This window comes from Pleurodeles waltl, chromosome 2_1 (assembly GCF_031143425.1).
Source record: "Pleurodeles waltl isolate 20211129_DDA chromosome 2_1, aPleWal1.hap1.20221129, whole genome shotgun sequence".
Lineage (NCBI taxonomy): Eukaryota > Metazoa > Chordata > Amphibia > Caudata > Salamandridae > Pleurodeles > Pleurodeles waltl.
Genome location: NC_090438.1, coordinates 182,216,213 through 182,233,610, shown reverse-complemented (window position 1 = coordinate 182,233,610; position 17,398 = coordinate 182,216,213). Strand labels below are relative to the sequence as shown.

The 17,398-nt window shown below is 44.2% G+C and overlaps 1 protein-coding gene across 1 annotated transcript in view; it reads left to right on the top strand.

The window, feature by feature from the left end:
- Positions 1-16,624, top strand: part of NDUFA1 (NADH:ubiquinone oxidoreductase subunit A1) — a 41,808-nt gene extending 25,184 nt beyond the window's left edge. Inside the window, exons 2-3 of the mRNA XM_069212219.1 lie at positions 2,949-3,038; positions 16,495-16,624. Coding sequence (XP_069068320.1) covers positions 2,949-3,038; positions 16,495-16,515 — 111 coding nt within the window. The 3' untranslated portion in view covers positions 16,516-16,624. The remainder of the gene's footprint in view (positions 1-2,948; positions 3,039-16,494) is intronic.
- Positions 16,625-17,398: the final 774 nt, after the last annotated feature.

Sequence of the window (17,398 nt, the reverse complement as noted above, 5' to 3'; positions counted from 1 at the left end):
CGGAGCATTTTTTGTTTTGCCTATAACTTTGCCACCGCTTGACTAATCTTCACGAAATTTGCAAAACATATACTTTGGTCAGTTTAGCTTCTGTTTTGAAAGTTTCTGGGTGATCCGTCAAGCAGGGGCCGAAAAAAAGGGTGTGGGTTCCTAAAACACGCTTTTCCCCAATAATTTTTCCATAGGCCCTTTAGACACGCCTACAGCCCAAACTGCTGAACAGAATTATGCCAGAATTGACAGGAAGATAGATCCTGGTCAGCAGATTGTGCTTTTGGTGGTTTGGTGTAAATCCGTTTTGGAGTAACTTAAGGCCAAAAAATATAGATATCTGGCACCGCGGATTCTCCACGGATCCACCGGGGATCCATGTGCCACAGGGAAAAGGATTGGCTGGCTGCAACCTGATAGGCGGCCCCCATGTTATTTCATAAGGAAATGGTCCCTGGGGTTGAAATCTTGACTGAATTTAGATGAGGGGATCAGGGAAAGAGGTTTCTTGACCCCCTGGACGTTGTATAGTTGTGGTAAATAAGTAACAGACACTTGCAATGCAATAGATCTCGTATTTGCTTTAGTTAGAGCTATTGTAATTGTAAGTTGACAACTGGAGTCTTCCTGCCACATACCTATGTCAACCCTGCCTCATCATTTTGCCTTTTTCCTGCCATATAATTACAGTGGCCCTGCTTATAACTAAGGCACTTTCATTTACCTTTTTCCTCTATCTGCAACACAAAATGAAAATGTTGCCATTTAGCATCCTAATTAAAGTCTGCCATGCTAATTCCAATAGAATACTATTTTCACCACCTTACCATCAAAGTTGCTAGCTGGCTAACACAATTCTCCAAAAAAGACACAAGGCATCCACAGAGGAGAAATAAACTAGAAGGCTCACTCAAACATATCAGGAGTGTTCAAACAGTCATAGTATAATAAGGATGTTAAGTTGGCCTGAATCATGGTCATAATTGTAATAAGGAGAGATTATTACAACATATACAATTCAATCGTATAAACCTTCATCAGACATAAATGTTTGGCATTAGACTGTAATGCTCAAAACAGCCCCTAGAGGGCACCATAACAAAAATATCACTTGTAAGAAACATGGTTATGTAACTATATTGTTATACCCTAGTGGGCATAACCCATGAAACAGGAGAATAAAATGCAGTGTAACCATTTACTTAAAAGGTGTTTTTAGGACTAGCAGGCCTACTGCAGTGATATTACAAGCACGGCCTGTAAAACAAACGTTCAAGCCATGAGAAAGCTTAAAAGACACTGAGTGGTGGGAGGGGTTATTTTGGGGTCCCCCACTAACCTAGTGTGGGGATCCAGAGATGATGTAGAAAGTGCATTTTAAAGGTGGTCCCATTGTCCTAGGACCACCACAGGCTGAGTTATGAGCAAAAATGCTTTGTAAAAGTAATGCCCGCAAAGCATTATGGGACAAGTTTCCGTGCCACAAATATTTTAGTATGTTGATATGACTAATGCTTAGAACAGCCCCTATAAGACACCACAATGAAAATATAATTTGTAAGAAAAACCGTCATGTAACTATATATTTAGCCCCTAAATGGCATAACCACACAAAAATAAAATGGCATTAAATAATGCAGTGTAACCATATATTTAGCCCCTGGAGGGCATAGTGCATTACACATTTTCAGGGGTAGCATGCCTATAGCAATGATATTACAAACAAGGCCCTTAAAACACAAGCTATTCCCAGCTGTAAAACTTCCAGCTATGAAAGCACTTAAAAAGACACTGAATGGTGGAAGGGGTTATTATTTTCGGGTCCCTCCTAACCTAGTGTGGGGACCCAGTGATGATGTAGACAGAACACTTTGTGCTGAACGTTTTGGTGGTGGTCCCACTGTCCTAAGTTTCCTGAGTGCCATGAATATTGTAGTATCAGCTCTCTGCTGGGAGAGCCACTTTCGCTTTGAGGATTTCTGTTTTACGTAAAGCATTTACCAATTTGTAGTGTTTTAGGGGGAGAGCCACCAGAAAAGCACTCCAATACAGCTGATCGAGTTCACGCTGTTGTGCCTATACATGCTGTGAGCCCCATGGCCACCATGCAGCATGAAGGAGAGGGTCAAAAGAAGAAAAAAAAAATTGTTCACCCATGCTGAAGTATATCGGCAACAGGGGCAGTCTGCAAGGCGTGACAAAAACAGCCTCAAGCCGGGAAAGATGTGAAGCATTTACCAATGATGTCAAGTGTTTTACGAAGGTGATGGGCGTGGTTAAAAGCCCACAATATTTACAATAAGTCGAATCGCTTGTGCGCTGAACCTAAAAATGGGCTTCAAATACCTTCAAACTTAGTTATTTTTATACTTTTACGTTTCCCGAGATCCGCTGATCCATTCATGTCAGGAGTGATGTAATATGCGAAGTCGTAATCAGTGCATTACGGGTGCGCAAGTTATAGTTACCTCAGCTAAGTATAACTGCTGAATTTCTAAGGTTTTGTACTGGTAAATTCAGATCCTAACTATCACGTCCGTAACCGTTGGTTTTATTAGCGATTTTGGATTTTATTATTGTGTCTGTGTGTGTGTGTTTTTGTGTGTATATGTATATATATATGTATGTGTGTATTTATTGTTTTCTAAAATAATTTTCCTGCTGCGTACTGTTAATCGTAACCAATCCATTGTTGTTTGAAAGGTGATTTGATCTGTTACTTTTGAAAGGGAAAAATATCTGTCAAGCTTTGGGCACATCGCTTTCCTTGCTTATGCTTAGGTTCTGTTCTAGCCAGAAATGTGAAATTTATCCCATTTTCTACTGCTTCTACAACAGACATTTACGTAGGTTAGATGGTCCTGGGTAGGAAAACAAACTTATTAAATTTGAATGATCAGACTATTGGTTCAGAGGACCCGATTGTCACTGTGATTGCTTTACTTGTTTTGATGTAGGAAAAGAGAGTGGCATTGCTGCCGTACCAGTGGCACTTGATGGAACGAGATAGGCGCATTTCTGGAGTTGATCTTTACTATAAATCAAAGGTATGTTTTTTGAAATATTGTGTCTTTCAGTAGTAAACTGTCAAAGTAACATGTTGCCAATTTCTTTTCTATGTTTACCTTCTCGCATGTCTTTGCCTTTCCTGTTTCCCTCATCTCTGTACCCTGTTTTTGCTCCAGGGCTTTGCAGCAGCCTAAGTGTTTGATATTTAAGCATGTAACACAAAATTACATTTTAAGAAACTTGTCCTGTTTCCGTTACTGGTGTTTATAGTTTTACCTTTTTGGTTTGTGAGTTATGTCATTTCTCTTTGATAACTGCGCTTGATCCATCCAAACAAGCCACAAGTGTTTACAGTGGTGATGACCACATTTGAATGACTGGCTTTTGTAATGCCACCCTTTTCCATCCTGTCACCTTTTACAATTTCTTGCTCAAATTATATTTATTTATATATACTGAGGCACTAAGCGCACCGCCAAAACATAGCCCCTATTACTGCCCACCAAGCCAGTCACGCACATGGAGCCAAAAACTCACAGCAGACTCCATTTGGTCACTCACAAGTCCCAGCTGAGCAGTCAGTTAGAGTTTCAGCATATGGGAACATCTTAGCTACTCAGCACCACTCCAGGGCCACTATTCTGCACCGCGCTGTGGCGCATCCTTAAATGTGTGACCAGGACTGTCAACCCTATTACAGCACGAATACACGCCTGCACTTTAAACCGTGTATTATTGAAAGACAGGCCGGGTGAATGAAGCCGTGGGTCTGCCTTTCAATGCCAGTGGCAACCCGGCCTCCATTTCAAAGGAGAATCAAAAACTTCCTGTTAGTGTGTGTACTGAGTGATTGCAGGGGATTGCCTGAGAGGGGTTGCTGAGGCCTGTAGTGCCCCTTGCCAAGGGGACTCCTGGGGCCCACATGACTGTTTCTATCTTTAATAAAGATTGGGCACAGGGGCAAAGAATGTTCTTCTTTGCATAGGGCCAGACCTCCACCATTCAAATAAAGGCTCGTCCCTTTGGAATCATATTGGCGAACAGTTAGTGGTGGTGCGATCCATGATACATAAGGAACCATGGAAGTGTCGGTGAGATCTTTTGTAATACAGAAATGCCCTAGGGCCAGAGAAAGTCGACGCACACACCCTTTGTGACCCCAAGACACTTTGCATAATGCACTCCATATGTCTTATTTTGCATGTTGCATATTGAGAGCAGAAGTCTATAGGGAATTATTTTATCTTGTACTAGTTAGCGGGATCACTACACAACCTTCCTTCCTTCTAAGTTAAACACAACATATACAGAGGTTCAGGCAGAACAGATATTAAATATGTACTCTTGTCTGATGTGTGCAAGTCAGGCCTTGGCTGTTGATCTCCAGTCCTTTGCCAGATGCATAACCCTTCCTGTACTTCATGCGACCAATCTACTTGGGATTGGAGCCCACAGTCCTCAATCTAAGGGTTCCTCTGCGAAATCTGGAAAACAATAAATACAGGCATCTTTCTGTATCTCCTAGCAAGTAAGGGCCAGAGCAACTGCCCAGCACAATTTTTCTCCGTAGTAAGGGTTTATTTTGGATGCTCTCTTACTCCGTATACTCTTTCCTGAAAGTTTTCACTCTGCTTCAGATAGCAGCTTTGAGGCCATACTCCAAATATTTCACACCCTTTTCCCATTTTATACATGTACACAGCGCCTTGATATATCACTAGTTTTTATTACTACACACTATTGTTACCTTGTGCACCTATAGTGACACAGAAGCAACCAACTCTTTATTTAGTCATCATTCACAATTCAGGAACACTGGTTCTATCTATGTGAATATGTAAAGCTAGTCCCCTGTAGATCACCACAACTCCGTTTGTCTCTGGGTTCCTGCACTGTTTTACTACCAGGGCCATTTTAGCTGTCTTAAAATGATGGTATAATCAGTACACATGAGTTTACCGAAAAAATGCTTAGCTTTTTTTATGCAGTACTATTTTTTAACAGTGCACCTGCTAGTTTAAATTTTTCAAGTTTGTCATGATGTCATTCTGTACTTCTTGATGACAAATTTAAGGATGAGCTGTTAAGTATTTTAGTTTCTGATTAGACAAGCATGCCATGAACAATGTTCCATGTTTAACCAGTGTTCAGTTAAGTTCTTTCTAAAGAAGAGAACTCTATGAAATGTAACTGTCCGCTTGGAAACAGAGAAGCTTGGACACTACACAGTTATGATATACTGCACTTGTGTGATAGTATTCACTTTTTAACCAACCGCAGCCTGACCAGATACATCTGATTTTCTTATAGCTGTGTATGGAAAGCATTTGCCCACCAGCAGAAGATTCCAATGTAGTAATTGTGCACATTGGTGAATTACTGGCAGAATATGTTATAGCTCATTGCCAAGGGATATGACGGTTGTTAAAGGCCCAGAAGGCCCAGAACCAGAATTACAGGCCCAAGCCTCAAGTGAGGACCAATAAAAAGGGTGAGAACCTTTAACAACCGGTATCACTGGAAGAAGCAGTAAGCAATAGTTCCAGGGTTGGAATGCCTTTGGGTCTGCAAACCTACTAACGTGCATGTTTTAAGGATTTTCACCAGCTCTTCTCTAATCTTTTCCCATAATGAGAAAGGTTGGAAATTTACTCTCGACAGTGGCAGAAGTAAAAGTTCTTCTAGGGTTTGGGGGGAAAAAGTGATTGGAGGGAAAGTGAACTTGTAAACGCTCAATAGATTTTCACATGAGCAAATCTACACATGGATATTTGCTCGTGCTAAAATACAGTTCAAAAGCTTTTTCTAGGAGTACGATTTCCTGGTCTACTTCTGTATTCTTGTGAATTCATAAAAGCCACTAATTCAAAGACGTATTCCAGGGGTGCACTTTTGTGACTTTCTTTAAGAATTGGGTCCCTAATTAGGTCTGGCGTTAACAAAGACATTTTGGTTTTTTTAAACTTCTATTTCTCTCTCTATCTATCAAGTGGCTTTAATGTGAGTGATTGCATTCTGCTGTTTCACAAGGAGCATATTGGCACACAAAGTAGTTTTGTCCAGTGCCAGGAACTACTGTGGAAATCAGTGGTGTAACGAAACTGGAGGCCCCCTCCTCCCCCTTGCAAAGAACAGACTCCAGGCTCACTCAGGGCAGGTGCTGTGCTGAGGGGGCCCCCTGGTAGGGGGCTGCAGGGCCTTTGTTACAACATTGGTGGCAATGTGTGCTTTTTGAGACCAAAAACTTTTTTTCTTTTTGCCATTGTTTGTTACAACTGTGAGGGCCTGGCAGCTCCCACAACAATAAAGTGTTAAAAAAGACATGTCAAAACAAGACGCGTGTTGACAAAATTAAAAGTCTCACAAAAGAAATGTTAGATCTGTTGGCTTAACCAGTACTTGTTTATTTTCATGCTTCTCATAATCTTGTTGAAAATGGTTACACTGATTTTCCATTAGGGATATTTTTTGGAAATACTAGTATGCATCAACACATTTTACTAAATGATGCCTCAAAGAAATAGCACCTAAAATTTCATAGTAGGGAAACAATATTTTTCCTACTTCCATAAAGAATCATCACTCTTGCTTATAACCTTCAGCAAACATTTGCATCTAAATGGAGAACATTCTGGGAGCATTATACTTAGCCTCATTGTTAATCTTTTCAAATGTGTGCACACTTTCTTTTTTGTTTTTTGTTTTTTTGTTTTAGTTTTTTTTTTTAACTACTGGAACCACTGTCAGTAGTGCAGTGTGACCTCAAAACGTTTATTTACAGCGTTTACCCTAATAAAGAAGGCTTTTCATTAAGGAACCATAAATACAAGTTCGAACAGCATTAACACATGGACTCGCATATTACCTTAACTGCAGACAATTCCCTTCTCTGTAAAATGGCAGCCAAAGGGTTTGTGCTGCAGGGGTTTGGCTCTACTTGTCCCAAGGACAAAATAAACATGAGAACAATATGTCCCTGGCGTCAGGCGATAGGAATTCCACATCACTGGGCATACATCCTCCCACTTTTCTGGCATGCATGCAACTCAAAGTACATAGGCATCTTTGGTTTTATACCATTTTACTCTGCATCACTCCGTTCTATAGTTTAGCACCTGTTATCACAGTAACAGATGAGTAAATATACTTTAATACTTCATGTCAAAAACCATAATTCATTGATGTTTGATATATGCTGCATAATCTGTTTACTTGTTCTCATAAAACAACAATACAAATTTCAATAGAATAAGAGGGTAGTTATATATGTTCATGTGCAGCATCTTCTGTATCAGCCCTTCTCTTTGGTATAATTGTACATGGCAATGCTGCCTCCAGAGGCAATTATTGGAGAGAGTCCTTCTCCATTTACTGTTTCCATCTGCTGATGGACTGCTGATATAAAAATAAGAAATATATATATTTAAACTGGTGTTCCCCTTTTTAATTTTCTTTGGGAAACCTTTTCTGAAGGAAGATTGAATATCTCTTTCAAGAGGCTTTCTGGCAAAACAGTCTTCCAAGAATGGAACGTTCAAGAGGAGAGGAGTAGTGTGGAGAATGTGTTTAAACTTCCTCCTGACTTTAGTGGGATTCGGGGAACCGCGATATCCTCATCCAGTCCAACAGTGAGATAGACAGACTTTCCAGTACTGGATGCCTGATAGTCTGGAGGCCTTCTGCGGAGTGTGTGCTGTTCCACTTTTCCTGGCAAAGTATGTAAAAATATATAAAGTACCATAGATTATTCATTGGAATGTGGGTTCAAAGGGAGACCTTAGGGGCTGTGCCCATTTCTTCCTCTAACAGCCCAGACATATCCCGGTACACAACAATGTACACTGGCATGCACACAGACAAGAAGGAGGTAGTTTCTGATGGATACAACTACCTGTGGATTCCTCACCTAATGAATACTCCCATGGCGCCAGCATTCGACGGAAATCTTCTTCCTAGTCTCTGCACGTCGACGAGGACATCACTCTAGCCCACGCGACGCCGTCTGGCGTCATACAGGCAATAAGAGGTCCTCGACGACGTGCCGACGTAGGTTCCCTTTTTTCCGTGCATTCGAAACGGTTCTCTTCGAGGGAGCAACTGTTACTTTCGTGGTTACAGTGTATTTTTTGCTGCGTAGTCCTTCTCTGCAGTAATAATGTCGCAGAGAAAGTCTGGTTTTAAGCCTTGTCGTGAGTGTGGGGGCAAGATGTCAGTTACGGATCCTCACTCCGACTGCCTTTGGTGTTTGAGCTCCGACCACGACGTCTCGACTTGCGATTCATGCCAGCACATGAATCCAAAGGCCCTCAAGGAACGTGAGGCTAAGTTGTTTATGGCGAAGTCGAAGAAAGAAAAACATCACAAGAAGTCTTCTTCGCCAAGGCATCGGCGTCATCGAGACTCCCGGCGCCGTAGAGATTCACGGCGCCATTCAAGCAAGGAGACTCGTTCCAGGTCTTCGGATCGGCGACGGAGGACTTGGGAGGTCAGTCCCACGGTCATGCCGCATCCGTCGACGCCGTTGCCCTCTCCGGCGTCACCGACTTCACCTGGACAGGCGTCGGTGATTGAAGTGGTGCAGCCTCTGGTGTTGTCTCCGGTGTCACAGACGTCGAGGCCGGCGTCGGGGTCGCCTTCGATACAGGCACCCCAGTATCCGGCTTTTCCCACCCCTGGAGCCGATAGTACCGCATTCCTAAATGCGATGTATACCATCTTCCAACAGATGGCTCCAGGGGGTGCTCCGGCTGGCCCTTTGGCCTTTTCATTGGGTGATCCTGCGCCTCTACGGCCAGCACCCTTTATGCCCTTTCTCCCTTTTGGGAACGTGGGATCGGCGCCGGTGTCGGCGCCGGTGGCCGCTCCGGTGGCTTCAGAGGGATTGGCCCCGGAGATTTCCATCCCATCGACGTCGGGATTTCGTCCTGTGACTCTGGTGGGTCCATCAGCTCCGTGTTCTCTACATCCTGCTCTTTCATCGGCGCCGAAGTTACCTGTGGCGCCGGACGCGGCGTCGGTTGCTTCTGGGGATCGGCGCCGATCTTCGACTTCGGCGGAGGCCATGTCGACTCCTCGTATCGAGCAGAGGCTTCATTCGAGGAGACGTGCTCTCCGTTTATTAGAGGAGCAGGAGTACCAACGAGTCCTGGAGGAAGGAGAACTAGAGGACTCTGGGGATGGACTGCATGGTCTGGATACAGCCAGTGGGCTGGACACTTCCCCTGAGTGGGATCTTTCGTCTCCAGGGGAATACACGGAGGAGGCTGCTTCCTTTCACGCTGTGGTACGGAAGGCAGCTAACTTTCTGGACCTACCTTTGCCGGTGGCAGAGGCAAAGCAGAATCTTCTGACAGAGGTGCTACATCCGGCCTCAGCTGCGGCGGAGCCTCTCTTGCCGTTTAATGACGCTTTGCTGGATCCGGTGCTAGAGGTGTGGAAGAGACCAGTATCTTCCCCAGCGGTTCATAGGGCTGTGGCCAGGAGGTATTGAGCTGCACCATCTGACCCTGGCTTTCTTTCTAGACACCCTACGCCGGAGAGCTTGGTGGTGCAGGCCTCCTGTTCATCTAAATCAGCGCCTGGTTCTTTCCCGACAGTGCCTGGGGACAGGGACTCGAAGAAACTGGATGCGCAGTCCAAGAATTTTTTTTCGTCCTGCAGTCTGGCGTTGAAGGCCACCAACGCAACTTGTATTCTGGGGAGATATATCCATGCTATGATGGATGACATTTCCTCATCATTTACGGAGCTTCCCCGGGGTCTTTTGGATGTTGTTTCGGACGCCCAGGCTGCCGCGACCCAGATTATTCAGTCTGGGCTGGACACGACCGACTCGGTGGCCAGAGCAATGGGCACCGCTGTGGTGGCAAGGAGACAGGCCTGGCTCCGTAATTCGGGGTTTTCTGCGGATGTGCAGTCAACCCTATTGTATCTCCCTTTTGATGGGGACAAACTGTTTGGGGCCAAGGCTGATTCGGCCTTGGAGCGATTTAAGGAGAGCAGGGCCACAGCCAAATCGTTAGGACTCCAAGCTCCTTCTTCCTCTGCCTCTTCCAGATTTTTCAGGAGGTTTCGTGGATTTGGGCGTGGCTCTTCCTCCTCCTCCTTTCGGGGGAAATTCCAGCAACCTGCCTCTTCCCATCCCTATAGATCTTTTAGAGGGAGGGGTAGGGCCCGCACCAGAGGAGCCTCTCAGCAGCACTCTGCCTCTTCCTCGTCCTCTGGAGGGGTGCAGCAGGGAAAGCAGCCTTAGGCTTCCACCATTTCCCACTCACTCCTCTCCTGTAGGGGGAAGATTACAGCATTTTCTCCGCAAGTGGAAGACTATTACAACGGACACTTGGGTTCTCAGTATTGTGGGAAAAGGCTACACCCTTCCCTTTCGGGAGTTCCCGCCCCCCTTCCCGCCTCGGCCATCTTATTGTTCAGAAGAACACCTCCTGTTGCTAGAACAGGAGGTACAAGTCCTCCTTTCAAAGGGCGCGGTGGAGTTGGTCACAGAGCAGGAAAGGGGTCGAGGTTGTTACTCAAGGTATTTCCTGATTCCCAAGAAGGATGGTCGGTTGAGACCAATCCTGGACCTGAGGATCTTGAATTGGTTCCTCAAACAGGAAAAGTTCAAGATGCTGACCCTAGCTCAGGTGCTTTTGGCGTTGAACAAGGAAGATTGGATGGTGTCTGTCGACTTGCAGGATGCTTACTTTCATATCCCGATACTCAAGTCACACAGGAAGTATCTCCGGTTTGTGGTAGGATCGCAGCACTATCAGTTTGCGGTCCTTCCGTTTGGTCTTACTTCAGCACCTCGAGTCTTCACGAAGGTGATGTCGGTGGTTGCGGCAGAGCTCAGAAGGAAGGGGATAGCAGTATTCCCTTACTTGGACGACTGGTTGATCAAAGCCAAGTCTCCGGAGCTTGTGTCGCATCATCTGCAGTCAACGACTCAGTTGTTGTTCGACCTGGGTTTTTCGGTGAACTAGCCCAAATCTCACCTGGAGCCCTCTCAGCGCCTCCTGTTCATAGGGGCAGTACTGGATACAACATTGAGTCGAGCCTTTCCTCCGCCTCAGCGGATTCAAGATATTCAGGAATTGGTTCCAATGTTTCGAAATGGAGCGGGAGTTCCAGTCCTCAAGGTCCTTCGTCTGCTCGGTCTGTTTGCCTCCTGCATTCTGTTGGTCACGCATGCTCGCTGGCACATGAGGGCTCTTCAGTGGTGCCTCCGAAGGCAGTGGTCTCAACACAAAGGAGATCTAGAAGGTGCTGTCAAGATCTCCAGAGATGCTGCTGTGGACTTGAAGTGGTGGATTGCGAGCAACAATCTTTCACAAGGAAAGCAGTTCGCGCAGTCGCCACCAGTGGCCACGGTCATAACTGATGCTTCCACTCTAGGGTGGGGAGCTCATCTGGGGGATCTGGAGATCAAAGGCCTTTGGTCTCCAGAGGAACAGATGTTTCATATCAATCTGTTAGAGTTACGGGCTGTACGTCTGGCTCTCAAGGCCTTCCTCCCTTCCCTTCGTGGTCAGTCGGTACAGGTCCTGATAGACAATACTACCACGATGTGGTACATAAACAAACCGGGAGGAGTAGGGTCGTACCTTCTCTGCAGAGAAGCTCTTCGACTATGGTCCTGGGCAAAGGACCATCAGATTTGCTTGGTAGCAAATCATCTGGCCGGGGTCTTGAATGTACGTGCGGACGGTCTCAGTCGCCAATTCTCGGCAGACCACGAGTGGCGTCTCCATCCAGATCAAGCCCGTTTGATCTTCCAAAGGTGGGGGTTTCCTCGGGTAGATCTGTTTGCCACTCTGGAGAACGCGCATTGTCCGTTATTCTGCAGCTTCCAGTATCCGATGCAGGGAGCGTTGGGGGACGCGTTTCAAATAACCTGGTGCGGCCAGTTGCTTTACGCGTTTCCTCCCATACCCTTGATTCCTCGAGTATTGAGGAAGATTCGCCAAGACCGGGCGCTAGTCATCTTAATAGCTCCGGATTGGCCAAGGAGGGTGTGGTACTCCGACCTTCTCCAACTCTCAATGTGCCCTCCGCTCCGTCTCCCTTTCAGGGCAGACCTCCTCTCGCAGTTGCAGGGGCAGGTTTTACACCCCAACCTCCAGAGTCTGCACCTACATGCCTGGAGATTGAACGGGGCAACCTGAGTTCCTTCTCTCTCCCGCCTGATGTAGTGGATGTTATATTAGCGGGCAGGCGACACTCCACTAAATTTATCTACGCTAATAGGTGGTCTAAATTTGTTGCGTGGTGTGGAGAGAGGCAGATTGATCCCTTACATGCTCATCTATCGGACGTTTTGTCTTTTGCTCTGTCTCTAGCGCAGAAAGGTTGTGCAGTGGCTACCATTAAGGGTTATTTGTCGGCCTTGTCAGCCTTCATTTGTCTTCCAGACCAACCATCGTTATTTAAATCCCCTATTGTTATCAGATTCTTGAAAGGTCTTCTAAATAAATATCCTCCAAAACCATTTGTTATGCCGCAATGGGATTTGTCCTTGGTCCTGACTTTCCTTATGGGGTCCCCTTTCGAGCCTATGCATTCTTGCCCCTCAAGGTATTTGGTTATAAAAACAGTTTTTCTGGTAGCTATAACATCTGCAAGGAGAGTGAGTGAGTTGCAGGCCTTATCGGTAAAGCCCCCTTATACAGCTTTTTATGGGGATAAGGTGGTGTTGAGGACCAAGGCTGCTTTCCTCCCGAAGGTTGTTTCACCCTTCCATTTGGCTCAGACAATTACTTTGTCCACGTTCTATCCTCCGCCTCATCCTTCTAAAGAGGAAGAAAGACTGCATTGTCTGGACCCAAAGAGGGCATTGAGCTTCTTTATTGATAGAACAAAGGATTTCAGGCTGGAGGATCAGCTGTTCATCGGGTACGTGGGCAAGAGGAGAGGAAAGGCAGTCCACAAGAGAACACTCTCCAGGTGGGTGGTTCTTTGCATTAAAATCTGTTACTCTTTGGCAAAGAAGGATCCTCCTGAGGGCATTAGAGCTCATTCCACCAGAGCTAAGTCGGCCACTTCGGCCTTGGCCAGAGGTGTTCCTGTGGTCGACATCTGCAAGGCCGCAACTTGGTCGTCCCTTCACACTTTTGCGAAACATTACTGTTTGGACTCTGAGGTGAGAAGGGACGGCCATTTTGCACGGTCAGTGCTGCAGGATTTCTTGGTTTGACCATTTAGGCACCCGCCACCGGGCGTGGTGCTGCTTTGGGACTCTATTCATTAGGTGAGGAATCCACAGGTAGTTGTATCCATCAGAAGAACGAGTTACTTACCTTCGGTAACGACTTTTCTGGTGGATACATTAGCTACCTGTGGATTCCTCACAGTCCCACCCGCCTCCCCGTTGCCTTTCTGGTCTTACCAAGTAATCCTTGAGTGCGCTCCTCTTGGTCTTCAAGGTTGCAATAGATGTTGTATATATGGATACTTGTGTATATTTATCTGTATATATATATATGTATATATCTTTGTGTACATACATGATTTGCATATATTTGTTCGTTATATTAAATTTACAGCTATTCGTTGCAATATTGTGTATTTTACAAGGTTATGGGATGTTGCCTTGCTCTTTCATTGCATTGGGTTGTTGTTCTCATTCACATAAAAAATGTTGGTACTGACGTCGGCACGTCGTCGAGGACCTCTTATTGCCTGTATGACGTCAGACGGCGTCGCGTGGGCTAGAGTGACGTCCTCGTCGACGTGCAGAGACTAGGAAGAAGATTTCCGTCGAATGCTGGCGCCATGGGAGTATTCATTAGGTGAGGAATCCACAGGTAGCTAATGTATCCACCAGAAAAGTCGTTACCGAAGGTAAGTAACTCGTTCGTTAGCCACTCAAGAGACTAGTGACACATAAACCTCTTCCATGGGTAACACACATTCATTCTGCTGCATAGCTTTAAAAACTACCTTTACTCTAATTGAGTATACAGTTAGATGTTGCAACTAAAAACCTACCGCATTAGAATATGCCACTCCAATGACACCATTTGTTGGGCATTGCCCTAGATGCAGGTATGCTTCATCCATTAGGAAATAAAATACAAATATATAAAAAATGTATAACCTTTACTTTATAGTTTTTATTTTGCACGTGCCTTTACCCTTCGTACCTTTACTTCGCAGACTTTTACTCTGCAGGTCCTTTTTTTCTTAATGTTATTTTAATGTTATGTAAGAATTAGGCGTCAAGCTGCAGGCAGAGGTCAGGGGGTGTGATTGTAATTATAACGGTTAAGGGGTTGGCAGTTTTAAAGGAGATAAGGGTATTTTAGGTGCTAAGGAGTCAGTAGAGCAAAGGGTAATTTTAGCATTAAGAGATTGCTGAAAGTAAAGAGGGTAAGGATATTTTTAGGGTTAAGGGATGGGTAAGGGTATTTGAAAGTAAGTGGTTTTAGGATGTATTGATGGGTAGAGGTATGGATGATTTTAGGGTTTGGGGTGGTAGAGGTAAGGGTTATTTTGGGGTTAAGGGTGAGTAGAGGTGAAAGGAGGTAATGGTGATTTTAGGGTTTTGAGTGGGTAGAGGTAGAGGGAGGTAAGAAAAGTTTAAATAACAAAAAAAATATATTGGGGGATTATTAAAAGGGAAGAGGTGAGGGGCACACCCCTTAAAATTAAAATTTGTATTTATAACTATCTACACTTATATAGTGTGTGTGTGTGTGTGTATGTATATATACATACATATATATGTGGGTGTGTGTGTGTATACACACTAGTTAGACTTTCCATATCAAGTGCATATTTTTTTTCTTCTAATAACTTTGCCGCAGTTTGACAAATCTTCATGAAACTTAAAAAAAAAAAAAATTATAATCATCCACCTCTGCTCCTTTCTGGAAAGTTTTGGGGTGATCGTCAAGCTAGGGCTGAGGAAAAATACGTGGTACCAAACCTCTCCCCCCTTCCCCATTCGGTTTCCATAGGGACAGTTGGGCAATGATACAGAAATAATAGCTGAACAGAATTACACCAAATTTGACAGGGGGTTCAAAACATGGGCGCTGGTTGCTTGGACAGAGAATGGCGATTGGTGGCTACAAGATGAAATAAAATGTTGCGGGCTTGGTCATAGAGCCCTGATTTTTTTTTTTTTTTTTTAAGCAAATAAAGGAGGGCAAGGTAAGCATACCCCCCACCCCGTAGCCCTGAGCACAAACAACCCCCATTGTTTTCATCATTGAATCCAACCTAACCTCCTTCTGTGGGACTGCAAAAAACAAATCTTATTTTTTTTTTTAATTATTATTATTTTCTTTGTTAAAAAAAGAAATTAGGGTTGAGGGCTGAAGACTGTGCATGGTGGGTGGTGTTGGGGAAGGTTGGCTGCCTGCATCTGGGTGACCAACTGGGAGTTAGCCCCAGGGCCTGGCCATATATAATAACTTGCACCACTGCCCGGCCTTGTTATGATAGTACAGTATTTCACCTTTAAAAAGTAAGTACTAAATGCCACAGAATGATTGAAACCATAAATTACTATTCACAAACAGACTCCCCTACGTGACCCATGGTCCTCTTATGCACAGCCTACACCCTGTGCCAAGCACTCAGTGAATATCTGAACTTATGTGGCAGCTAACCAGACACAAGTGGCCAATGCGCAAGCTTCAGACAATCTGTACCCTGTGATATGTTACGTCATAAGCAGGGCATAGCAGTTGTGCATGTTATAGTTAGCTCAGTAAACAGTAACTGGTGAATTTCAGTTGTTCTTTTTCTCTTAAAACGTGATGTTATGACTGACATCACTTAATCTTAATGTCCTTTTTATGTTTTTTTTTTTTTGTTGGTTTTTTTTGTCACTGTACATTTTTATATCTCAGATTTTACAATGTGGGATAAAAGCATACATTGTAAAGCCCTTTGTGATACTACAACATGTTGTACAGGTCATTAAGCTGTAATGTCTGTGGAGTAATACCCACGTTGCTTAGTCTGACATTTATAAAAAAAAAAGAAAAAATGCCTGGCAATGGTGCTGAGGGACAGTCAATGTCACAAGTCAGATAGCCTTAGTTCACACCAATTCTCGTTTTAAGGTATCCTCGTGCCACAGCAGTGGACGCTTTTAGTGTAACTTGTATGAGGAGTAGACTTTCTAAGGTGAGTGAATTGTAGAATCTAATTTGGTTACTTGTTTTAGCTCTTTGCCCTGCAAGATATGTTTCTCCTCTTGCTCAAGATGTTGCTTACTCTTTGGAGTAGTTTTGTAGTATGGTCACACATCTCAGCTGGCCATGTGCTTTTCGTTTAGTCCTCATATTTAGACTTTTCTCTCCAACATTGGCTACTCCAGTGAAAATAAACCTACCTTGCTATGGACTGTCCGCTGACCATTTGAACAAGTATGAAGCCGATAAGATGTACTATTAGCAGATAGTGAGCGAAAACCACCAATTTTGTATGTTGCATTTCTATATATAACCTTCTAATGCGCCTCTCTTCTCGCTCCTTGTGTTTCAGGGATTGGAGAATATTGACTGAGGGGCTCGTTGTGTAAAAGAAGAACTCATGACTTTGGAAACAACTTAACGACTCACATTTTGCTTTGCTCTGTACATAGATTCCTGGGAAATAAAGACTATTGAGTTATGATGTGCTTTATTTTGTCATTCATTAATACAGAATTTCCATGTTATTTTAAATAATTGTGTATACCTTACAGATCTAGTAACATTCATTGTTACTAGAGTTTTCTTCCAGCAACAACAAAAATGTTAATCATTTGTTGGTAGTTCATAAACACGTATAAGTATCTTGCAAGGAGTTTACTTCCGTTTATTAACTAGAACAAAATATGCTTAATTATGCGAGCTGGGTTGCATGGAAATCGCCTTCAGGTTGATGCTACTTGGAGATGGTGCAGTGCTTTGTAAATTCTAGAAAATGTGCATTCTGTAGTGCTTCTTGCTGTGGTCGAAAATCATTGATAATGATGCTTCATTTGAGCAGTGGTTTCCGGTGCTCGGCACCGACACTCAGCTGTTAACACCAGCACTTATGACAGTCTGCCACATGGTGGCACTGTTGGCGTTATTTAGGGATGAGCATAACGCCAGTTGTGTATTCATTCAATATACATTAAAAACAACTAAAACCTGCCACCCAATTCATTCTTATAGCTTTGGGGGCTTGAAGTAGTCTGAACTGTCACACTTGTAGGAGTGTGATGGCTAGTAGTTGTGTAGGCATGGTCTGTTGTTGGTACCGCTGGCAGGGGCAATGACGTGTGCAGGCTTCAGTAGCCTCCTGATGAGGGCCCAGGCACTTATTATTTTTTTTTTTTATACAAATTAAGCACAGGGTTAGCTGCTTTGTGTATGATCATGCAGAATGTTTAATTTGTTTGTCCTTTGTGTTTCACTGC